This window comes from Malaclemys terrapin, chromosome 4 (genome assembly GCF_027887155.1).
Source record: "Malaclemys terrapin pileata isolate rMalTer1 chromosome 4, rMalTer1.hap1, whole genome shotgun sequence".
Classification (NCBI taxonomy): domain Eukaryota; kingdom Metazoa; phylum Chordata; order Testudines; family Emydidae; genus Malaclemys; species Malaclemys terrapin.
The window spans coordinates 124,537,875-124,563,653 of record NC_071508.1 but is presented as its reverse complement, the minus strand read 5'-3'; the positions used below and the strand labels follow the sequence as shown (position 1 = coordinate 124,563,653).

The 25,779-nt window shown below is 42.4% G+C and overlaps 1 protein-coding gene across 12 annotated transcripts in view; it reads right to left on the bottom strand.

Moving 5' to 3' along the window:
• UNC79 (unc-79 homolog, NALCN channel complex subunit) overlaps positions 1-25,779 on the bottom strand; it is a 157,695-nt gene that overhangs the window by 48,197 nt on the left and 83,719 nt on the right. For 8 of the 12 annotated variants that reach the window (XM_054026851.1, XM_054026849.1, XM_054026854.1 and 5 more), the window contains 7 exons: positions 24,131-24,283; positions 22,006-23,217; positions 19,354-19,461; positions 12,476-12,592; positions 10,515-10,598; positions 7,974-8,076; positions 888-1,028 (listed from right to left, as the gene is read on the bottom strand). In XM_054026851.1, the coding sequence (XP_053882826.1) occupies positions 888-1,028; positions 7,974-8,076; positions 10,515-10,598; positions 12,476-12,592; positions 19,354-19,461; positions 22,006-23,217; positions 24,131-24,283 (1,918 nt within the window). The remainder of the gene's footprint in view (positions 1-887; positions 1,029-7,973; positions 8,077-10,514; positions 10,599-12,475; positions 12,593-19,353; positions 19,462-22,005; positions 23,218-24,130; positions 24,284-25,779) is intronic. The other 4 variants (XM_054026850.1, XM_054026855.1, XM_054026847.1 and 1 more) reach the window with 2 other exon arrangements.

The window sequence follows — 25,779 nt, the reverse complement described above, 5'->3', positions numbered from 1 at the left end:
GAACCCCTGGGGGTTTGTGAAATGTTACAGGGGGTTCTTGGGGGAAAATTCCCCAATGGCAGACAGAGCTGTCCCTAGGGATTCCGGGCAGCACGGGGCCAGCAGCCCAGAGCCCCTGGAAGCATTTTGTTCTAAGCAGATCAAAGTAAGCATATCTATCACACTGAGGAGATTTAAACTGCAAGAGTCCTTATAAGAAATGGAAAGGGAAGTGGATATTTTTTGCTGTTTTTTTAAATTAAATAGGCAGCTAGTATTGTTTTTAAAATTATTATGACGAACAAGCTTAAGCTTTGTTGTAACGTGCATTGTTTGCCTGAACTGCTCAAGACCTGAATGCTTGTGTAGGAGGAACTCTTTGAGTTGGCTTCTTAAATACCTTCATGCTGTTTCACACCTGATACTCGATGAAACATAGGAACCTTGTCTTATAACAGGCTTATTCAAAGTGATACAAGCTACGAAAATGAGATCTTGGAAGAGTGTTGCCGTTTTCATAATGTAATAAATACTGTAATGATAAATAATAATTAATAATAAATAGAGTGTAATAAGCATGTTATAAAAACAAATTTTATATTTCCAAGATCACTGCTTTTATAATTTATACTCAGGTAAAGGAGAAAATCCCTGGAAACATTCATTTTTAGGAGGGGTTTTGCGAGACTTGACATTTTGGTGAAAGGGGTTCACCGATTGTTAAAGTTTGGGAACCACTGCTCTAGAGCCAAGATCCATCTGCTTCAAACATGGTCTACCTTTTGAGCTATCTGATATGCCATCAGGACATCCCTTTCAATTCTCCTAGGGAACTCATCACAATTCAAGGGCACAAAAATCTTCCTTCCCTCATAAAAGAGAGAGAAAGAGAGAGGTCCAACGGTTACCTTCCTACAGATTGCATGATGTCCAACAACAAAGGAGCAGCCAAATCTGGGCTGAGGTGAATGAATGTGGAGAGAACAACTATGGCCAGACCTAGTGTTTCTTCATCATACTCTTCGAGGATAGCTCCACAATCATGGCATCTGCAAGGAAAGTTATTAAAAGCTAATATTACTTGTTCAATTAATTAGGAGAATCCATGTTACATTGAACATTTTATGGCTAAGAAAATAGATCACTGTGCTTTAAACCGTGTATACAAAACACTTTTCACTAGCTCCATCAACAGGCAATGTTGATCTGTGGCAGGTGGTCAGTTACTCCAATCTGTGCTTTGTGTTGATCAACAATAAAGCAATAATCTGATGAGATCAGATTACAGCTGTGATTATAGACTTGCAAGGCCTGGTCTACACTACGACTTTAATTCGGATTTATCAGCTTTAATTCGAATTAACCCTGTAACCGTCCACACAACGACGCCATTTAATTCGATGTAAAGGGCCCTTTAAATCGATTTCTGTACTCCACCCCAACGAGCGGAGTAGCGCCAAAATCGATTTTAGCAATTCGAATTAGGGTTAGTGTGGCCGCAATTCGATGGTATTGGCCTCCGGGAGCTATCCCACAGTGCATCATTGTGACCGCTCTGGACAGCAATCCGAACTCGGATGCACTGGCCAGGTAGACAGGAAAAGCCCCGCGAACATTTGAACTTCATTTCCTGTTTGCCCAGCGTGGAGAGCACAGGTGACCACAGATACCTCATCAGCACAGGTAACCATGCAGGCTGATAATCGAAAAAGAGCACCAGCATGGACCGTGAGGGAGGTACTGGATCTGATCGCTGTATGGGGAGAGGATTCAGTGCTTGCAGAACTTCGTTCTAAAAGACGAAATGCAAAAACTTTTGAAAAAATTTCCAAGGGCATGATGGAGAGAGGCCACAATAGGGACTCTGAGCAGTGCCGCGTGAAGGTCAAGGAGCTCAGACAAGCCTATCAAAAAACAAAGGAGGCAAACGGTCGCTCCGGGTCAGAGCCGCGGACATGCCGCTACTACGCCGAGCTGCATGCAATTCTAGGGGGGGCTGCCACCACTACCCCACCTTTGTTCGTGGATTCTGGGTCGGGGATAGTCTCGACGCCTGAGGATTCTGCCGATGGGGTAGAGGAGGAGGAGGAGGAGGAGGATGAGCTTGCAGAGAGCACACAGCACTCCATTCTCCCCAACAGCCAGGATCTTTTTATCACCCTGACTGAAGTACCCTCCCAAGCCAGTACCCAAGACTCTGACCCCATGGAAGGGACCTCAGGTGAGTTTACCTTTTAAAATATAAAACTTGTTTTAAAAGCAAACGGTTTTTAATGATTACTTTGCCTGACTTTGCATTCGCGGTCAGTTCAGCTACTGGAAAAGTCTGTAGCTACTGGAAAAGTCTGTTAACGTGTATGGGGATGGAGCGGAAATCCTCCAGGGACATCTCCATGAAGCTCTCCTGGAGGTACTCCGAAAGCCTTGCCAGAAGGTTTCTGGGCAGTGCATCCTTATTCCCTCCTCCATGGTAGGACACTTGACCACGCCATGCTTGCAGCAAGTAATCTGGTATCATTGCCTGACAAAGCCTGGCAGCGTATGGTCCCGGTGTTTGCTGGCATTCAAGCAACATCCGTTCTTTATCTTGTTGTGTAATCCTCAGGAGAGTGATATCACTCCTGGTAACCTGGTTGAAATACGGGAACTTAATTAAGGGGACAGAGGTGGCCGTTCCTACTGGGCTGTTTGCCTGTGGCGGAAAATAAATCCTTCCCTGCAGTTAGCCAAGCGCAGATGGGAAATTGGCCCTGAAGTTTTCCGCGTTTGGATAGCAGGGATCTTCCCTGTTACCAGCCACGCGGTGGGGGGAGGGTACCGTGATCATCCCAGAGAATTCATGGCGAGGGGGGGGGGTCGGCGGCGGGGGGGGGGGGTAGTTTGGTGCCTGCAGGGATCTTCCCTGATACCAGCCATGCGGTGGGGGGAGGGGTACCGTGATCATCCCAGAGAATTCATGGCGGGGGGGGGGTTAGTTTGTTTTCTGGTGCTGCTGAATGTTAACAGAAAAACCGCAGCACTCTACTTGCCTGAAGGGGCCCAGACAAGCCCCCCCACACTGCCCCCCCCCCAACTGGCTGAGATTGGCCAGGCTTCTGCAGCACTCTACAGGCTATGCTTGGTATGTGGGAAAGGAGGGTGCAGAAGCTGTAAAACAATGGCTTACCATGGCCGCATGCAAGCCGAATTCTGTTGCCCAGACCTGTGATCTCTAGCAGCAAAGCCACAAGCACTCAGCATTAAGAGGCAAAATGCGACCTTGCACAGAAATCACATGTGCTATGTAATGTGAACAGTGTTGGTCACCGTGAAAGAGTATAAGCATTGTTCTGCAAAATGTAGCTTTTAAAACAATTCTCTCTTTTTTCCCCTCCCTACAGCAGCTGCAAATTCCTCAAGCCTCCCTCCTCCATCCCGAAGGTTATCACAGATAAGGCGTCATAAGAAGAAGACGCGGGAGGACATGTTTTCTGAAATTATGCAATCCAGCAGGAGTGACAGAGCTCATCTGAATGAGTGGAAGGAAACAGTTTCAAAGTATAGGAAAGAAGTCAGTGAACGTGAGGAGAGGAGGGACCAACGTGAGGAGAGGAGGGACCAACGTGAGGAGAGGAGAGACGATCGAGATGAGAGATGGCGGCAGGAAGACCAGAGGATGAAGGATGCAACGCTGGGGCTGCTCCGGCGTCTGGTGGAGGTTCAGGAACGGCTGCTGGAAAACAGACTGCCGCTTCAGCCCCTGTTCCACCCTCCCCCCTCCCCATGTTCCGTATCCTCCTCACCCAGACGTGTAAGAACGCGGGGGGGGAGGCTCCGTACACCTTCCCATTCCACCCCAGTAGACAGCCCAAGCAAAAGGCTGTCATTTTTTTAACCTTTTCTTTGTGGCTTTTTCCTTCCCAGCAATCCTCCTCCCAAATACCACCCGGGTTCCCTCCCTCTTTTTCTAATCTATTAATAAAGAATAAATGATTTTTAAATGATAGTGACTTTATTTGGTTTGAAAGAAAGCTGGGGGAAGGGGCAGGGTGGGTTCCTTACAGAAAATCAGTCAGTAAAGGGGGAGGGTTTTCATGAAGGAGAAACAAACAGATATTTCACACGGTAGCCTGGCCAGCCATGAAACTGGTTTTCAAAGCTTCTCTGATGCACAGCGCTTCATGGTGTGATCTTCTAATCGCCCTGGTGTCTGGCTGCGCGTAATCAGCAGCCAGGCGATTTGCCTCAGCCTCCCACCCCGCCATAAAGGTCTCCCCCTTACTTTCACAGAGATTGTGGAGCACACAGCAAGCAGAAATAACAATGGGGAGATTTCTTTGGCTGAGGTCAGAGCGAGTCAATAATGAACGCCAGCGACCTTTTAAACGGCCAAATGCACATTCTACCACCATTCTGCACTTGCTTAGCCTGTAGTTAAACAGCTCCTGACTCCTGTCCAGGCTGCCTGTGTATGGCTTCATAAGCCATGGCATTAAGGGGTAGGCTGGGTCCCCAAGAATAACTATGGGCATTTCAACATCCCCAACGGTTATTTTCTGGTCCGGAAAGTAAGTCCCTTGCTGCAGCCCTTTAAACAGAGTAGTGTTCCTGAAGACGCGAGCGTCATGAACCCTTCCCGCCCAGCCCGCGTTGATGTTGGTGAAACGTCCCTTGTGATCCACAAGTGCTTGCAGCACCATTGAAAAGTACCCCTTGCGGTTTATGTACTCGGTGGCTTGGTGCTCCGGTGCCAAGATAGGGATATGGGTTCCGTCTATTGCCCCACCACAGTTAGGGAATCCCATTGCAGCAAAACCATCCACTATAGCCTGCACATTTCCCAGAGTCACTAACTTTCGTAGCAGCACCTGAGTGATTGCTTTGGCTACTTGCATCACAGCAGCCCCCACCGTAGATTTGCCCACTCCAAATTGATTCCCGACTGACCGGTAGCTGTCTGGCATTGCAAGCTTCCACAGGGCTATCGCCACGCGCTTCTCAACTGTGAGGGCTGCTCTCATCTTGGTATTCTGGAGTTTCAGGGCAGGAGACAGCAAGTCACAAAGTTCCATGAAAGTGCCCTTACGCATGCGAAAGTTCCGCAGCCACTGGGAATCGTCCCAGACCTGCAACACTATGCGGTCCCACCAGTCTGTGCTTGTTTCCCTTGCCCAGAATCGGCGTTCCATGGATAGAATCTGCCCCATTAACAACATGATCTCCAAAGCACCGGGGCCTGTGGTTTCACTGAATTCTGTGTCCGTGTCCGTGTCCATGTCCTCATCATGCTTGTCGCTGCGCTGCCGCCGCCGCTGCCTCCTCGCCTCGTTTCTCTGGTCCTGGCTGAGCATAAACTCCACGAGAACGCGCGAGGTGTTTGCAATATTCATGAGTGCTGTCTTGACCTCAGCGGGCTCCATGCTTGCCGTGGTATGGAGTCTGCAGTGTTCACCCACCCAGGAAAAAAGGCGCGAAAATGGTTGTCTGCCGTCCGTTGCTTTCATGCAGGGAGGGAGGGAGGGAGGAAGTGAGGCTGTACCCAGAACCACCTGCGACGATGTTTTTTGTCCCATCAGGCACTGGGATCTTAACCCACAATCCCAATGGGCGCGGGAGACTGCGGGAACTATGGGATAGCTATGGAATTGCTACCCACAGTGCAACAGTGCAGAAATCGACGCTAGCCCCGGTACTTGGACGCACACCACCGAATTACTGTGCTAGTGTGGCCGCACTCATTTCGACTTTATACAACCTGTTTATCAAATCCGAATTATCTAAATTCGGATTAATCCCGTAGTGTAGACATACCCCAAGAGGAAATGATAGGATTTTTATGTGGGGAGGAGGCCAAGGAAGATTCCCTTTGTTTTTAGAGAGGTCTCTTTCTGTTCCAAACCAGTTTTGCTGTTGAATTGCAGCCCCCTCCTGCAATGCTGAGAGACAACTCTGAAAGCTCTGCAATAGCTTTGTAACATCTAATCATAAGGGAGATGTCAGCTGCAGGAGAGATAAGGCAGGGTTTTAAAACCACATAAAAAGATAAACAAACCTGGGAAACTGGTACATCTCAGCCCAATAGGGAGGCTTGGCTAATTAGATCAACCAGTAGCTAATGACTCCAACAGATTGATATTTTAACTTAATGGGATTCTACAAGCAATTTCCCTCCCTTTGTATCTCAACAGGAGGAGAAGATGCTAGCAAGGTTATGAAAATCAATCTCATTTGGTTTGGCATCTGATGCCAAAGCTTTTGGAAAAAGGCCAAAGAAGATGCATGAAATGATCCCACTTCTTGGAATGTTAGAATCATAGAATCATAGAATATCAGAGTTGGAAGGGACCTCAAGAGGTCATCTAGTCCAACCCCTGCTCAAAGCAGGACCAATTCCCAACTAAATCATCCCAGCCAGGGCTTTGTCAAGCCAGGCCTTAAAAACCTCCAAGGAAGGAGACTCCACCACCTCCTGTTTAGCATTTACACAACATAACTTCCAGTTCCACTGAAGACTCACACAACAGCCTTGCCCTTCTCTAGTAAGCATCTTGGCAGTTCATCTAGTGGCTAGAGCACAGGATTGAAAGCCACAACTCTGGGGTTCTACTCCCAGTTCTGCCTTTGAATCAGTGGGTGGCTTTAAGCCAGCTACTTCACTGCTTCTCCGTAAAACGAGTACCATCATATTTAATTACAGTGCCTCAATGGGATTTTGATCAAAGAATTAATGTTGGTAAAAGGTGTTGGGGATCCTTGTAGAGGAAAAGCATATAAGTGCAAAATAGCAGTAGTGGAGGTAACAGTAGTATTCAAGGTGCTGATTTACAGTCATGGCTTTACATTGCAATGGAAAAGCCATAGCGATTCAAAAACATGATAACTTTCATTTTAGGGAGAAAAACTAGAGTTTTCAGTGGATTACAATGAGCCCTTACAGTAAAAAACAGAGAAAGCTCAACTGCAGAATTAAAGTCTTGTTAATTGTGGATACAGTATTATTTCATCCATTTACATGACCAAATGTAATAAAAGTCCCTTCCTAGATCAAATCCATAGAAACAAAATGAGTCATGCAGGCAATGTGTAGATTCACATCCATCTTAGGTTAAGGCAAGGGTTTTGAGTTTGATTAAGGCCAAACAAATAAAAACCATTCCCAGTTTCAAGGCAAAAAGCTTTTAGAACCAGCCAAGTCCCAAAACTTGCTTACAGAAAATTCTACCCAATCAAGAGATTAAGTGGAGCAGAAGAATTAGTGAATTCCCTGATCACTGCCATAGAAACTCTAATACTTGAGTACCTCCTCCCATCCCACTATCCACACAGATGGCAATGGTTCTCAGAAACCTCCTCATGATGTCAGCTTTTCTCACAAGATTTCTTTGTTTGGATCTTTTCCAAATCAGATCTCCTTCAGGCATTGGTTCTGACTCAGATCCAAAACCATTGCGGTGAATTCGTATCCAAGGGTTTGGAGTGCAGGTCCCAGTCCAGGCCTATCTCTATATCATTAAAAAAGCCCCTTTAAAGTAAGATCTCCTTTTTCCCAAGGATACAGTCTTTATTCTGTTTATGGTCCTTTAAAACTGGAGGAGTTGGGTGCAACAGGTACCATGGGTTTGATCTTACTTGTACCAGTTTTACATTGGTGTAACAACTTTGCCATTAATAGCGTTAATTCTGATTTTCACCAGGGGTAAGTGAGAAGAGAATCAGGCTTCACACCTTTCTCTAAATACAGTACAATGCAAACTGTCAACACTCAAATAATAAAACAGTACTACTACTAATACTCCTAGCCACACCACTTTGCACACACATACTCATGTCCCAGTATATTTACAGCACACCCGGTTTGCAACATTTTGAAAATTTTCCCTTGCTACAAAAAATTATGCTGCTTAGGAGAAAATTTGAGAATGTTCTTTCACTGAGTCAGGGCCCATCCAAATATGTTCTGAAGCTCAGTGGTTTTTAACTACCAAATTATTTGAAAGAAACAGAAACTGGCTTACTTGTCAGTCATCATAGTAGGTTGGTCATCGGTAAATTCTTCTGGGGCTGGTACAAACATACTGACTATACTGGGTGCTGACAGTAAGCTGGATTTGGTGGCACCTTGAAGCCATTAAAAGAAAAGAAGCATGGTAAATGGAAATCTGGACTGGACATAGGTGAACAAAAAAAAGCTTTTGCAGTGTATGTAAATAAAAAATTCTCTCTGGAGAAAGCTACAACACATTCTTTGCTTCTGTCAAATTACTCCAATTACTTGTGCTTATTTTATTTTTCAAAGGTCAGGAATTATTTTAAAAATTGAGATCCTAAGGAAGTAAATGAAACAAATTCAAGGTGGTATGACTGCTTCAGTGTTCAGTTGTCAAGTTTTTATCCCCTCATTCTTTAGGGAGAGTGGATGGTCCTGTAGTTAGTATGAGACTGGGTGTTAAGAACTTTGGATTCTTCCCCAGCTCTGCCCCAGAATTTCTGTGTGACCTTGGGGGAGGAAGTCACTTAACATCCTCTTTGCCTCAGTCACCCCATCTGTGAAATGGAGATGATAATGCCTCGCAATGATGTTGAGGCTTAATTCATCAAGATTTGAAAAGGCTTAGAGATCATTGGATGGAAGGTGATTTAGAAGTGCCAAGTATTATTAGTGTTATTTTCAGTTAGAAAACTTTTAAAGGCAAGCTATACCGATGAGGCGGAACTGACCACCTACAGACCTGGTCATAGAGGAATACAAATAGTGCAGTCACATGTGGCTCTCCCTTGCCCAGGGGGCACTTCTTCTGTGCTCAAATCATGGGAGATGGGATGGGGAGCAGATTCTTGGTTTAACAGGAAGGGTTGAAGGTAGTAGGTGCCTCATACGACAGGTATTTAATAGGTGGAATATCCTGGAAGACAGGACTCTTGGATTGATGTTATAGGACACCATGTCTCTGAAACAACTAACTTGTTCTCCAGAATCACAGCTTTCTTTCTTTTTATTTTTAAAGGTAATTCTTTTTTTTTTATTGTAATTATTATTTTTTATTTTTTTTTAAAGGTAATTCTCTAGATGTTATGGTTGTGAAAAAAACCTCTGGAACAATAGCACAGAGAGGTGTGAACTGCCCCATTCATCTCAATGAAGTGTTAATGCAAGTGCCCTTTGATGATATTTTAATGTCAACATTGATAATTATTTCTTTTCTCAGGTAAGAAAGAAGAGGAAAGGTCATAGATCTGCACAACCTACTATCAAGTAATGTCTCATTTTGATGCCACAAATGAGTGGCATTTGTGGGACAGCACTACTTTCCCTTCCCCCCCCCCCAAGTTAATTAAGACCCACTGAGAAGAGCTGAACTCAAGGAACCAAGTGGAACTCATATTATAGATGTGATCACACCTGCATGGTCCACTCTGAGTGGCATCTCGTTTTGAAGTTGCACATGGGTGGAGTTCATTTTGTGGTTACAGCTTGGAAGAATACCAATGTCTTTTTCCCTCCAGTTTGACCCTTGCAGATATGGAAGGGCTGGAGGGTGATTGAAGAAGCCAGCAAGAAAACAAACAGCAATCTGAAGGCCTCACAGCTAGTGTTGAAATTAGTCTATTGTAATCCTCATCACGGGTTAAAGAAACAAGAGGTGGATTGTCTGACTAAGCCTGGTACAAATGGAGTTGCTTTTGATACAGTCCCAATAGCTGCTGTTGCAAAGGCCAACTCAGACCAAATGATCTATATGAGATTCCATTCTAGACTGATAGGGAGGGTGCTGAGTACTGCTATAATGAAAATAGAAGTGTCAAAAAATTGTTCTGCTGAGTTTGGAAGGAAACATAATTCTTTTCTATACAAGCTAAGACCCTATCCTATATGTTGAGTAATGGTCCCTTTGAGATTGCACTGGATGCAGCAGACAGTTTAGAAAGTCTTGAGGACTCTTCAGTGATATAGGAAACCATCGAGAATGCAAGAAATAAGAGTTTGTTAGCTAGTCTTTGCTTCATAAACTGATTCTCTTTACCTTCCCTTTTATCATCATGCTGGAAGCTTAACTGATGCCATCTCTAGCTACAGGTTACAGTATAGCATGCAAATGCTGGATGTTGACATAACCATGGCTACATAACTGGGAGTAAGGCTAAGCTGCTAATAATAAGAACACTTGTGCTGATCTTGTGGTGAAAAGTGAGAGAGAATGTGATTCAAGCTAGAGAAAGGCTAGTTTGTGGTGCCATTAAAAAGCTGTAAGGAAGGCTGAGCAGTTTGGATGTCAGGAATGAGTGTTTGAATAGCTAAGAAGTGGGGACTTGGTAACACAGAGAATGGGGCATACAGTCTTTCACTTCCAAGTCATCAGTTAAGTCCAGATGAGCTAGATACTGACAGGAAGTCATTACCATCTATCAACTATCCATGTCCTGTGTGAAATGAATTGGTGGTGTCACTCTAGTTGAACAGAACACAAAGCCACAATCACAACAGGTACTAACTGGCAACCTTGTTGGTAGTCTCCGCAGAGAGACCAAGTTTGAATGGACGTGGACACTGAACTAACCTCTTATTCTTAGTGGTGGTCCCTCCAGGTCAGGGTTTAGGCAAACTGAGACATTGCACGGCCGCTTCCCATGCTGTATCTGTTCTGTGGATAAATAGAAGACTTCAGACTGTGGTACTGTTAATGCAGCGCCTCTCGCCAGCACCACAAATTCACTCCAACAATTAAAACACCACCATCACCACACACATACACAACAGCTGGAAAACAGAGGGTTAAATCTCTGAGCATCAAGAGAGAAAAGAAGAGAAGAAAAGAAGGTAAAAGATAGTTCCATAGAAGAAGCAAGAACCAGATTTAGCAATATTAAAGGAGGCCTTTTAGGATAGCTCAAAGTCAAGGTCTTTTGATAAGAAATATAGGGCTAATTGCAAGGATTCAGCAAGAAATGGATATGTAAAGAGTCACAGAAAGAGTAAAAGGTAATGCTTAGGGACACTGAGGGATCAGTAGTTCATGGACATGCTTGTGCTGGCATAGGATAGACACACAATGAGTTTATTTTTCAGAGAAAGAGTTTGGGACAGAGCAGTTTGGAATGAGAGATGAAGAAAGAGGCATGGTACCCAGTTTAGCTGGACTGATGTAGAAAATATAAAGCAGACACAAAATGATGTGAAGCTAGGGATTGTAAAAGTTCCCTTGAAAAATTCAGTTGGTGTCTCAAGCCCCTGGAGGAAGTGACTAGAAGTGAGGTCTTTTGGAGAGAAAGGTGACAGATGTTGAAAAGAATGCTAGTGGATTCCCAACAAGAACATTAAGATGGAGCTCCTCAAAGCTATAGTGATTAGAATATTGACTTGCCCACTTGGCAGAAAGGTTCAATAGGTCACGTAAGAGGTAAATGATAAACTATATCGTTCTGAAATACTAAATGGGAAAATGAGGTTATTGTATAAGTTATGCTAACTGAAGTTTCTGTGTGGGATAAACTTACTTGATATGTCAGAAGGCTACCATGGACCCGCTACCAATGACAAATTCTGTGCTTGATGATGTGGGGAAGGTTAGGAAGGGAAACTGACAATCCACTTCATTCTGAGGATGGATGTCACAAGAGAAGTCATGCCTCAGAGTCACAAATGTAATGGGACTGATGGGACTTTAAAGTGAAAACTGAATTAAGCACAATTTTTGAGACCAATCTCCCCACTAACTTGGCAGTGGGGACGTTCAACCAAGTGCTACATTCCAGGTCAACGTTTTACAGTTCTTTCCCTCCCTCTTGTCACCTCCTGGTTTGCTAGTGAAATTCTAGGAAGCATCATTCTATTACGTCACAATGAAACATATGCCAGAATTCATCATTCTGTGACAAATTCAATGAACTATAGAAGATTTCACACAAGAGAAAAAGAATGAAAAGAAGAGGTTAAAAGTTTTTTCAGGTGGTTAGTGGGGACATTCTGTACTTAATTCAGTTTTCATTGTCTGCTTCGCATTTCACTCTTAATGAGAAACATGGAAACCCAGTATGAATTACTGAGCGGAAACCCCATGAGTTCTGCATGAGCTGGCAAAAGACTCCCAAGCGTCTGCCGATGGGGAAGTGAGAGTCTCCTTGGCATAAGGTTTAAATGCCTGATGTCTCAATATGATTGTAAAAAAAAAAAAGGTTTGTCTTTATAAAAATGATTCACACACAGTGGGTGAAATCCTGGCCCTGCTGAAGTCAGTGGCAATACTCAATTTGATCTCAATAGGGCCAGAATCTCACCTAGCTGTATACAAAACAGTAATGGCCATTATTTCAAAAGAAAAATATCCCACTACAATGGAGCCATGCTGATTCACCCCAGCAGAAAATCTGATATAATTCCACTGTAGACCTGAGCTTGGTTACTTTTCTCCAACGGAAGAATGGTAATGGCTCACTTATATTCACAACAATTGATCACCCCAGAAAGAGACACTAACTGGTTTAAGGGAATGGAAATAAAGAATAGAGAAGCATAACTTACCAGTGTCCCAAGTGCTGATATTATGGGGTGCACTAGATTGGTGTTCCAGCTGTCTCTTCATTAGCTGGTTCATTGTCAGAGCTCCCAGGGAGCCCCTTTTCATCTGTCTGAACTGAGCTGCAAATCAGAATTTGAAAAGAGTTCAGAGAATCACACAAGCTGCTCTTATTCCCCTGATTTTGTCCATCAGCATGAAGGAGGTACTGATATCATCCACAAAGACCAGCTGCTTGACTCTCAGAATTTTATTCAAAGTAATCTGCTCTATTCACATAGTTGTACATGGTGAAATTCTGGCCCCACTTCAGTCCATGGCAAAAATCCTGTGGATTTCAGTGAAACCAGGATTTCATGCATAGTGTCTATCAATTCCTTGGCCTGTAATCTTTATTCTAAAATACAGTGAAACGTGTTCAAGACACCACCTTTATTAGACATCCCTACAGCTTAAGAAACCACCCTAAAGTATCGCCAGACATCAAGTTAGACTGTGACTAGTCCATGTGTGCACATGCTGGGGGAGGGGACATCAGGATTGATTCTGGGGAGGATGTCTTCCCCAACAATCCCCTTTCATTTGCACACGCCATTCTAGAGTTCGTAGAATGACAGTCTCTGCACTTGGGAAAGCATGAGCACTGCTCCCTCTAGGCACCCCTTGGAAAAGAAAGTGGGTAAGAATCATGACCTTGTGCCCCACCCCCAGCACTGGCCTGCAGAGTGCAAGACACATTATGTGACTGGTGCATGCTGCAGTCTCACTGAACACCATCAGGGGCTCATTCACCTGCACATCCACTAATGTCATATATGCCATCATGTGCCAGCAATGCCCCTCTGCCATGTACATTGGCCAAACCAGACAGTCCCTCCGCAAAAGAATAAATGGACACAAATCGGACATCAGGAATGGTAACATACATAAGCCAGTAAGTGAACACTTCAATCTCCCTGGTCATTCTATTACAGATTTAAAAGTCACTATCATTGAACAAAAAAACTTCAGAAACAGACTTCAAAGAGAAACAGCAGAACTAAAATTCATTTGCAAATTCAACACCATTAATCTGGGCTTGAATAGGGACTGGGAGTGGCTGGCTCACTACAGAAGCAGCTTTTCCTCTCCTGGAATTGACACCTCCTCATCTATTATTGGGAGTGGACTACATCCACCCTGATTGAATTGGCCCTGTCAACACTGGTTCTCCACTTGTGAAGTAACTCCCTGCTCTCCATGTGTCAGTATATAATGCCTGCATCTGTAACTTTCACTCTATGCATCCGAAGAAGTGAGGTTTTTACCCACAAAAGCTTATGCCCAAATAAATCTGTTAGTCTTTAAGGTGCCACCAGACTCCTTGTTGTTTTTGTAGATACAGACTAACACGGCTACCCCCTGATACTGAACACTCTGCCACTCAGGGAGGGATTGCATCTCTCTCCGAAGCTCCCCAGGGGTGGGGTGACTCCATACCACCTTCTAGACAGGCCAGCATCTAAATAGCACAAAATGGCCCTTTTGTCCCCTCCACTATTATTAGAAGACCTCGTCTTTAAGTAGCCAACTTCTGCTGGTCCATCAGGTTGCCAATTTCTATACTTGTTAACCTACACTGCTGTATATTTTATTGAAAATGACTAGCTGACAATACTCCCTGAATAAACCATAACATAACCAGAAATTAAGACCAGTATTGTAATATATTTCCCTAATTCTCAAATGGACGGAGACCCAGGTGATGGGATGCTCCCAACCGATCTTCTTTTTCCATTCCTTCAACAGGAAGCATCAAGAGGGATGAGGATGGCTCCTCTACTTTATCAACGCAGTCTGAGCAATGTATTTCCCCCAATGAAACCAAGACCATTACTCTCAGCCTGAAACTGATTCTTGGGTCCTGAATCCAAAAAGCACTCGAGCATGTGCTTAAATCCATACCTATTCTGGATGCTTTTAAGCATGTAGACTTAAGCCTGAGTTTAAATATTTTCTTGAAGTCAGGCCTACATGATATCAATGTGAGACCTCTTTGTCATGATCATTTTCATTTGCAACTAAAAGAAATCTAACATAGTTTAAAAATAGTATTAACATGATACCTGCCAGTAGAATAGTAACCAGCTAAGCTTTAAAAAAAGGTCAAACAGTCCTTGACATCGTTAACTGAAAAGGCAAAACTGGAGATGAGCACAAGCCATAAGGTTCAGATCCAAACTTTGCCCAAACTTTACTCAGATACCAGGTCTTGAGTTAGATCCATCTCAGTGTCTAACTACAAAGAAGATTCAAACCCAAATTAAATAGAATAATGGAATCATAGATAATGTAGGACTGGAAGGGACCTCTTTAGGTCACTTAGTCCAGTTATTTGTGCTGAGGCAGGCCTAAGTATTATCTAGATCATCCCTGACAGGTGTTTGTCAAAACTGTTCTTGAAAACATCCAGTGACGGAGAGTCCACAACCTTCCTAGGTAATTTGTTCCGGTGCCTAACTACCCTCACAGTTAGGAAGTTTTTCCTAATATCTAAATCTCTAAATATCTAAATCTCCTTTGCTGCAATTTAAGCCCATTACTTCTTGCCCTGATCTCATCTCATAAGGAGAACAATTTAAAGAACTTTCTAACAGAATAAGTACAAGTATCCAATTTATAATAAACAGAGCGATAACATCCACTGGGAATCTGCTCATCGAAACAATTTCATACACATCATAATGAGAAGTATTGTAGGTTCCCCCCATTTATGCAATACCCTTTCAGTATATCAAAATGCATTTAAACTCCATTCAGATTCAACAATAAAATTATCCAACTCTGCAGCAAACCAAACCTTGCATAAATGAGCTTCTGGAACTGAACCGAATTGTGATTCCATTCAATATTTAACTTAGTTTTGTTTTGCAGCTGCCTTTCACAGCAAATTAGCAGAAAAATCTAATTTCCATCTCTTCCAGTGCAAGGGATTTTAAATAGATGCTTTATCAGTTTATCAAAGACCAAATTTCCAAATGAAAGAATGGCAATTAATTTCAGAACTGACAATGTTGCTTGGAGTGCAGAAGACTGTCAAAATCTAGGAAATTATCTCTTTGAACTTCCTTACCAGCTTTTATGATTGTAATTAAAGTTTTTTTTAATGCATATTCAACAGTATCACAGTGGTGGTGAGCTGGTTCGTGTTTCCAGAGTTATTTACCTGGTTTCTGAAGGACAGCTGTGATTTCAAACGTTGAAAAAACAAAAAAGTTGCCTCCAGCCTTTGAATCATAGAATCATAGAATATCAGTGTTGGAAGGGAGAGGTCATCTAGTCCAACCCCATGCTCAAAGCAGGACCAATTCCGAACTAAATCATCCCAGCCTGACAAGCCTGACCTTAAAAACCTCCAACGAATGAGATTCCATCACCTCCCTAGGTAACCCATTCCAGTGCTTCATCACCCTCCTAGTGAAAAAGTTTTTCCTAATATCCAACCTAAACCTCCCCCACTGCAACTTGAGTCCTTTACTCCTTGTGCTGTCATCTGTTACCACTGAGAACAGTCTAGATCCATCCTCTTTGGAACCCCCTTTCAGGTAGTTGAAAGCAGCTATCAAATCCCCCCTCATTCTTCTCTTCTGCAGACTAAACAATCCCAGTTCCCTCAGCCTCTCCTCGTAAGTCATGGGATCCAGCCCCCTAATCATTTTTGTTGCCCTCCGCTGGACTCCCTCCAATTTGTCCACATCCCTTCTGCAGTGGGGAGACCAAAACTGGACACAGAACTCCAGATGAGGCCTCACCAATGTCGAATAGAGGGGAATGATCACATCCCTCAATCTGCTGGCAATGCCCCTATTTATACAGCCCAAAATGCCGTTAGCCTTCTTGGCAACAAGGGCACACTGTTGACGCATATCCAGCTTCTCGTCCACTGTAACCCCTAGGTCCTTTTCTGCAGAACTGCTGCCTAGCCATTCAGTCCCTAGTCTGTAACAGTGAATGGGATTCTTCCGTCCCAAGTGCAGGACTCTGCACTTGTCCTTGTTGAACCTCATCAGGTTTCTTTTGGCCCAATCCTCTAATTTGTCTAGGTCCCTCTGTATCCTATCCCTGCCCTCTGGCGTATCTACCACTCCTCCCAGTTTAGTGTCATCTGCAAACTTGCTGAGAGTGCAATCCACACCATCCTCCAGATCATTAATGAAGATATTGAACAAAACCGGCCCCAGGCCCTTGGACCACTCCACTTGAAACCGGCTGCCAACTAGACATGGAGCCATTGATCACTACCCGTTGAGCCCGACGATCTAGCCAGCTTTCTATCCACCTTATAGTCCATTCATCCAGCCCATACTTCTTTAACTTGCCAGCAAGAATACTGTGGAAGACCATATCAAAAGCTTTGCTAAAGTCAAGGAATAACACATTCACTGCTTTCCCCTCATCCACAGACCCAGTTATCTCCTCATAGAAGGCAATTAGGTTAGTCAGGCATGACTTGCTCTTGGTGAATCCATGCTCACTGTTCCTGATCACTTTCCTCTCCTCTAAGTGCTTCAGAATTAATTCCTTGAAGACCTGCTCCATGATTTTTCCAGGGACTGAGGTGAGGCTGACTGGCCTGTAGTTCCCCGGATCCTCCTTCTTCCCTTTTTTAAAGATGGGCACTACATTAGCCTTTTTCCAGTCATCCATGACCTCCCCCGATCGCCATGAGTTTTCAAAGATAATGGCCAATGGCTCTGCAATCACATCCGCCAACTCCTTTAGCACCCTCGGATGCAGTACATCCGGCCCCATGAACTTGTGCTCATCCAGTTTTTCTAAATAGTCCCAAACCACTTCTTTCTCCACAGAGGGCTGGTCACCTTCTCCCCATACTGTGCTGCCCAGTGCAGCAGTTTGGGAGCTGACCTTGTTTGTGAAGACAGAGGCAAAAAAAGAACTGAGTACATTAGCTTTTTCCACATCCTCTGTCACTAGTTGCCTCCCTCCTTCAGTAAGGGGCCCACACTTTCCTTGACTTTCTTCTTGTTGCTAACATACCTGAAGAAACCCTTCTTGTTACTCTTAACATCTCTTGCTAGCTGCAACTCCAAGTGTGATTTGGCCTTCCTGATTTCACTCCTGCATGCCTGAGCAATATTTTTATATTCCTCCCTGGTCATTTGTCCAATCTTCCACTTCTTGTAAGCTTCTTTTTTCCCCATTAAGATCAGCAAGGATTTCACTGTTAAGCCAAGCTGATCGCCTGCCATATTTACTATTCTTTCTACACATCGGGATGGTTTGTTCCTGCAACCTCAATAAGGATTCTTTAAAATACAGCCAGTTCTCCTGGACTCCTTTCCCCGTCATGTTATTCTCCCAGGGGATCCTGCCCATCTGTTCCCTGAGGGAGTCAAAGTCTGAACTGTATTGGAGCCAAGTCGGTTGCTACAGAAAAGCATGTGACATTTCATGAAGTATGATTGTACCAATAGAAACATTATTTCCATGATCTGTTTTCTACCAATAAGTTGAAAAAGTCTAGGGAGCAGATCCTCAGCTGCTGTAAATTGTCATAATAATTCAGTTGGAGTTAGGACAATGTGTATCAGCTGAGGATCTGCCCCTATGTTTCTTTTTGTCTGTGGAAATTCCTATGGGAGAAGACAGGCTCTATGGGAATTTTTCATGATCAGGATTGTTTGACAATGTATGCGTCTATAAACCAGCAGCCTAAGTATAATTATGTATTCGTATTACAGCAATGAGTAGTGCCCTCAACAGAGATCAAGGCTCCACTGTACTGAACACTGAACAAACCCATAGCAAGAGACAGCCCCTGCTCCAAAGATCTCAAAAGCTAAATAGACAGGAAAGACAAAGAAAACATTTTTATCCCCATTTTACAGATGGAAACTGAGACACAGAGACAAAAAGGGCCAGATTTACAGAGGTCTTTAGGTACCTAATGATGCAGAAAGGTACCTAGTGGGGTTCACACAAGCATCTCAGCAGGGTAGGTGCCTCATGTCTAATGACATCAGTGGGAATTCAGCAGCTAACCTGCCCCAATTTAGGTGCTTTTGGAAACCCCCCTAAGTGCCTAGCTGCATCTTTAGCTGCCTAAATACTTTGTAAATCTGGCCCTGCCCAAGGTCACACTGGAAGTTGGTAGTACAGCTGGAGAACTGATTCCAGCTCTTCCTGAGTCCTAGACTGGTGTCCTAACCTCAAGACCATCTTTCCTTTTATAGGCCTGATATTAGTTCCACTTAAGTCAGTGGTTCTTGGATATCACTAAATAAATTAATACTCAGCATTTTTATAGCACCCTATGGGCCTGTTTCTCCTCTCACTTAAACCCCATTTGCATCAGTGTAATACCACTGGCTCCAGTGCAGTCACATCAGATTTGCATCAGGCCCAAAATCTTCAAAGAACTTCACTAATTTAAATGATTAACACTCACAGCTCTCCTGCAGTGTAATTATTATCATCTCTGGTTTACAATTGGTTAAGTAGCTTTTCTGAGACCACATAGCTAGTAATAGAATTCTGGGGAGTTTCTATCTCCTGTTCCTGTGCTTAGACAACTAGATAATGCTACATCTCATTCAAAGTGCACACACAACTTCAGCAAAAGGCTGAGTTCAGCTACCACCTCCTCAAAATTCCACTTATTGCTTAAGGTTGTACAATGCATATGCAGCAAATCAATGTTCATGAAGTTTGCTATGTCACAATAAACCTTGTAGTCCTTAATTGCAAATCTAACAATGCACCACACAAATATGCTTCCAGTCACGTAAAGTTTGGAGGAAGATAATGTTCCAGATGCTGATGCATATTAGATGTACAAATGCAGGAATTGAGTTTCAGTTCTTCAATCTAGGGGAAAACTTACTTGATATGGAAGAGTGACTACTTGTCTCTGGCACACCTGCTTCAAGTGTTGGAGCAGAAGATGATTCTCTTGGCATTTCCAGAGTTGAAAGTCCTTTAGCAATGGGATCTGCAAATGGAAATGGTGCTTAAACTCTGAGTGCATTATTTAAAAATCAGAGAACATTTTTTCATCAGCTTCCTTCTCTGATTTGCCATTTTCACATCTTTTCAATGTTCCATTTGCCATCTGGCACCTCCAGTGGCTATACACATGTGGTGATGTTACAGGTGCACAGGAAATTGTTTCTAAATCACTTTTTAAAGGAGATTTGTGGATAAGCCTCTTGGAAACTATTCATATATAGTACATACTATAATGAATAAATGTACATAAAGCACCTGACTGATCTCCGTTACAAAGTGTACATCAGGGCTAACTTAATGGAAGTCAATGGAGTAACCCTGGTGTAAATCCAGTGTAAATGACAGAATGCCACAACTCTTGCAATATTTGGTATTATTCTTGAAGCCTCAGTTCCTAAAGTTATTTGATTGTGAATCTCCGCTTTCATTTAAAAAAAAAAATTTACTGCCATCAGAGTTGCAGAGAAAAGCTTGAAAATATGCATCCTAAAGGTTAAAAAAACTGGAAAAGAATCCCAAATATATGATTTTTTTTTAAATCTCATGATTTTTAAGATAATCTCATGATTTCTGACCAGCTGAAGTTATCAAAACTGGAAGAGACAAACCCAAAGTTTCTCCAGGCATTACTAGCTGTCTTGTGCAAGCACAAAATAACTAAGAAAATGTGAACTTATATATTATTATAAAAAAATCTCAAGCAGGAACCCATGGATTGCTCATTTGAAGAAACAGATCATCTGGATATTCCACTGGGAAACAAATTATGTCAGAATCCTTTCCAAAGATATTAAAGGATGCAAGTTTCAGCATTTTGCAATAGGTGCTTGAAACTGTAACCAGCAAATCATGATAACCACATCAACCCTACTTTCCTAAACTGTAATAAATGTATTCAAAAACTAGTAAACTGATCAGGATGATAAAAGAAACAAAGCCCTTAGATAATAAGATATGTAACTCATTCTGGTCACTACCAGCAACATACAGCATTATAAACCAAGGTCATTTAATGGGACATTGTGAATGTTTTATGCGGCTGTATAATAATACACTCAGCAATGCATACTCATGTTGCTCTTCAGTGGCTAAATATTTTGACACGAGGCATGATGCTAACATCTCTGATGTGTGTCAGAGCTGTGACAACCATTCCAGTTCAACACATGTTTGTGAATGTACGTGTGAAATCTGATTCTCATAGATTTGCAGGCCAGGCTCTAATGGTGAAAAAGGGGTTGAGTCTGAACAAACCCAGTTTTCCCATGGCCACCTCCCTTTGCAAACCTGTACAAAGGGTTTAGGATCAGTTGGTTCATTTTCACCTGGTTGCACTGGCTCTTTGGCTCACTGGAACCACAAGTGGGACAAGGCTTCAGCCCTGACAGAACACCGACACTGATCGCAGTTAAACACATTTACCCTTGCAAAACTGGAATCTAGTTATCACATCACCTATAACATAAAATAATGAGACTGTTCTCATTAATGGGGGGATGGAAGGGCAATTACAGGAGGTGGAGCTAGACATACACAAAAACTAGGCTTCACTTCTCATGCAACAAGATAACTCTAGTCGTAGGGATATTTTACCTTTTAAACCTGTGATATCATTAATTATTGTGTGTGACCCCAACTGAGCAATAAGTCCTCAATAACTGAAAAATACTGATGGTACTAGGCCACTGCCTCCAAAGTCAGAGAGAAGAAGGGGCCACCATACATTTTTATAAATTCTTTCTGGCTTTTCTAGTTGGATCAGAGCATATAACTTCTGTCTTGTGGAGAAACCAAATGAAAATACTTTGTGTTGAGATCAGTTCAACCAATCAGGGCTACAGCAGAAAGATCATGTGATCTCTCCCAATAAATTGGGGCTGAACTTGAAACATACCACAAATGATGGACTAATAAACCTCATGGATATCCAGATACAGCAAAAACAAAAGTATTTCATGGGAACATTTTGTGAAGAACAAACTTCAAGCAAATCTCTACTGGTTTCAAAAGAGAGGCTGAACTCAAACCAAAGCTGACTTGGAATTAGATTCCAAAAGTCCTAGTCTATACAATCTTCTTGCTATCTATTGATTGCAGCCTGCAGAGGAAATAAGTTCTAAGAACAGCGAGTGAATGTTGCACAGATTACATTGATAGATTTTAAGGCAAGAAGAGAGAATTGTGATCATCTAGTCCAACCTCCTGACACACGCCATAGAATTTCACCCACTAATTCCTATATCAAGCCCAACAACACTTGTGGTTGAACTAGAGCATCTCTTTTAGATATGCCATCACCCATACATGATACTTGTGTAGAGAGTACATTCCTAATTGATTCCAACACCTTTGACAGCAAATTCACTGAGAAGCAGACACTCTGGAAGGGTACATCTATATGAGATCAGTTCTGATATTTTATATCCTACTGTCTGGCATGTAAACAGGACTGAGTGATCAAACAGATACATTACTGAAAACTTAATAAGTAATAACAGCTTTTGGTTTGGTTTGTGGTTGTCCTCACCTGTCTCTTTCTGTTCCCCCAGCTTGTCTAGAACGTTGAAGGAAATGTCAAGGTATTCTCTCTGTATAGCACTCACAGCAATCTTTCTCTGTTTTCTCTGCCTGGGAACAATCTGAATCTTAAATTCTGACTCCTCAGCTTCTTCCTCCTGTTTCTGTTCTGTATCAGATTCTGTGTTGGCATCAAGCTTATCAGGTTCTGTTTGGTTTTCAGAGTCTTCAGGAACCTTAATAAGGACAGTTTTTACATTTGAACTTGGAACTGGTCCACAAGGTTTAATTTCTTCCACGCTAAGCTCAGAGTTATCATCAAGGGACATCTCAGGGAGTGCAAATGACTTTTGCAATAGGTCTCGCTTTTGCTTAAGTGTTAGTGGGCTCCCGCAGGACACATCTTGAAGCTCCTCTGGCTTAGCTAACTCTTCAAAGTCTTTTTGATCTTTGGGAGCTGTGGAGGGGATTTCCTTTTTTCCTAATGAAACATTATTGCTAACATCCTTAGATGTAAAGTCTTTGGAGCAATCCTCAATGCTGAACTGCACGAGGCGGGTTGCACTGAGGCTGAGGGCAGAGGCACTGATGAGAGATGTGGGAGATGACACAGCAGTTTTGCCAGAGACACCATCGTTTAATTGGTTTGTTGTTTCTTCTTCTTCATCACTCTCCACTATTCTCAGGGGAGGAAGTGGTTCAAAGACTAGAGAGTCACTGTCTGAAGTGGAAAGGATTGAATGCTTGTCAGGCCCTGATGTTGAGTCAGAGGACAAATCTATCAGATCTAAATCCTCTTTAAGAACAGGAGGTTTCACTGGAGAATCCACTTTTACTTCATATGTTTCCATGCAGTTTAGCCTGACTTCTGGTATGACAGGTCTCCTTATTTCCCGGAAGCTTTCCATGATAGAAGGATTCTCTTGTGTCTCTGTATTTTCAGTCCTGGTAGAAGAATTCTGTCTAGGTCGTCCATACTCATTCTGTCTATGCATGGTGTAAGCAGCAGTGGTGGGTGGTTTATCTAAGTCACACCGGTCTATGCAGGACTTCCTACGATGTTCATCTAATGAAAACAACAGGGAGTCTGCATTCCCTATATCAAGAGATTTTTGTTTTAGAGAGCGCAGTTTTTTTTTCTGAATGCTTTCTTCTCTCACACAGTGTAGAATGCTGTCTTGTAACGCCCCAGTTTCTCTATATTCAGCCAGTTCTATTTCACCTGATTAAAACAGAAAAAGCTAGTACTATTTTACTTGGAGATTTTTGGCAGAAATCATGTCGTCATCTCATAGTTCAGCACACGACTGACATTTCAGATACAAACCCAGTGTTATGACAGTTAATCTTCAATCAAAATCATCTGAGATTTCTTTAATCTCAGAGTCACACTACAAAGAATTTTGCTACAGGCAACAAAAAAGCCACTGCCCAGATCACTTTACTCAGACCACTAGATTGTAAAAGCAAATTCTCAGCTTCCACCAAATGTGCCCTTGATAGGGTCTATTTGGTGCTATAGATCATTCTGCCTTGGAAACCCAACGCCAAAAACAGAAGGAAAAATTACTCCAAATGTTCAGCCTAGAGATGGTCAGAAAAATAATTTTTTGCCACATAAAAAAGGGTCATTTAAAAACCAAAAAATTGAAAACTGAACATTTTTCAGGTTTGGGCAAACAATAACTGATTTTTTAAGCAATGGAAACCAAAACATTTTCAACAACATTGGCATTATTTCCACAAAAATTTCCATTTCATCAAAAAGCCAACTTCTGTCAAAAGAGAAGCTTCAACTGAAAATTTCAACCAATGCCAGTTTAGTCATTAGTAGAAGAGGAAAAATTTAGAAACTTCTCAAACTGACCTTTAAATAGTTTTTCTATATATTATAGTGTCACGTTTTAACAAGAAACTATTGATTTTGTGGCCCAACATAAGATGCCTTAAAGAGGCCTTATTTCTGGAAAGTACTGAGCACTCATTCTCTGAAAATCAAATTCCTACGAGTGTGTGAATGAGAATATTAAAATGATGCATAGTGACAAAGTATACATAAATTAAGGTTTTAGCATGACACAAGCAGCAGATTATCATATTTCTTCACAAATTAACTCTGATAAAAGAATTCATACTTCTCTGGGCATTCATCTCAACTGGTTGATATTTCACCATTTTGCTGCCACCAATTCTTTTCAGTCTTGCAAAGAATGTTTGCGACTCTTTACTGCAGGGTCCAGTTGGGGTTTCATGAATATCAGATTCATCAAAGACACTGTCTTCCTCTGCTTGGGAAAGAAAATCATTATTATTCTTCAGAGACTGGTCTTGCACAAGAGAGAGAGCCAATGGACCAAATCCTCAGCTGCTACACATCAGTTTTTAAAGTAGAAAATTCAAAACATTCTATAGGCTTGTAAAGAAACACATATCACGGTAATACCATTCAAAAAACACTTTACAGCTTGAACGATTAAGGTCTGAAAAGTAAGGAATAGAATTTTTTTCTAAGCAATTAATGCTTCTTGTAGCATTCGCCATGCACAGTATAGGGCGAGATCCTCAGCTGGCATAAATTGGTGCAGCTCTATTGAAGTCAATAGACCTGTCACAACTAGTACAGTGAAGTACAGCAGAGTTGTTGGGAGAGATGGTGGATGCTGGGCAAATGCATCCTCTGCATCAGGACCAGTGCTGACTGAGATAGGATTACTCCTATTGCTAGTCCTTTGAGCAGGAGCAAAATGTACTCCTGCCTAGCATTTGCTGATGATAGTGGCATATGCATTAGCTGATTGGAGGCTAAATATGACTGTTAATCAGTAGACCACACACACACACTAGTAAGCACAGGATGAGATTCATCCCTCAGTTTAATAATAATAATCATACTCTGTGCTAATATAGTAACAGTTTGTCCATATAAAGACCATTTCATTTGTGCATTGCAAAGCACTTCCCAAAAGTCTGGCAAAGTAGGTAAGTAGTATTCTCCCTACTTTACATAAGATGAAACTAAGATGAAGTGTGGTCCAAGGCCACACAGTGGGTCTAGGTCCATAGCAGAGACAAGATTAGAACTCAGGGTTTCTTCAATACTTACAAACTGCCCATTCTCCTAGACCACGATTCCACAAGTATCTAGACATCCCTTAAAGACGTCCTTTAGAATTACTAAATCTCAGCCCTCAAATTTGATTCCATTTTACAGGCTAGCATATTGCCAGTTCTCCCTATCACTATAGCTTACTTGTACAGATCAAGGCAAAGACAAACAGATGGGGAAATTAGTCCAGAGTCATCTGAAGAAACAAAATATTCTGAGCCTGATTCTCAGTAACACTAAGGCCTTTGTGCTGCCCTAGAAGCATAAAGGTGTCTTAAAGTTGTTGTAAATATAAAATATATAATTCACAACCATTTGAGGGCCCCTTTACACTTGCAGAGTGGTGTAAGGTAGCCTTAGTGTAAATGAGAATTTTGGCCTCTCTTTGACGGACACGTTTATCATTCAACTTTTCAAAATGCCAAGCACTAAGCAACATGCAGCAAAGCAGAAAAGGTACTGACATAAATAAAATGACTGAGTGGGCAGAAAACGCATTCTAATTTTACTCATTTTGTCTTTTATCCTGCAGGTATAGTCTTTCACAAAAGTCTTAAGTAGATTTTAATCACAGTGAAACTGGATAAACTCTAGGTACCCAGCCCACACTCAGTAAAAGAAAGGTTTTAGAAACTGCGGGTAAATTTGCCCCTCTGTAAGTATTTTCTCATGCAGGAA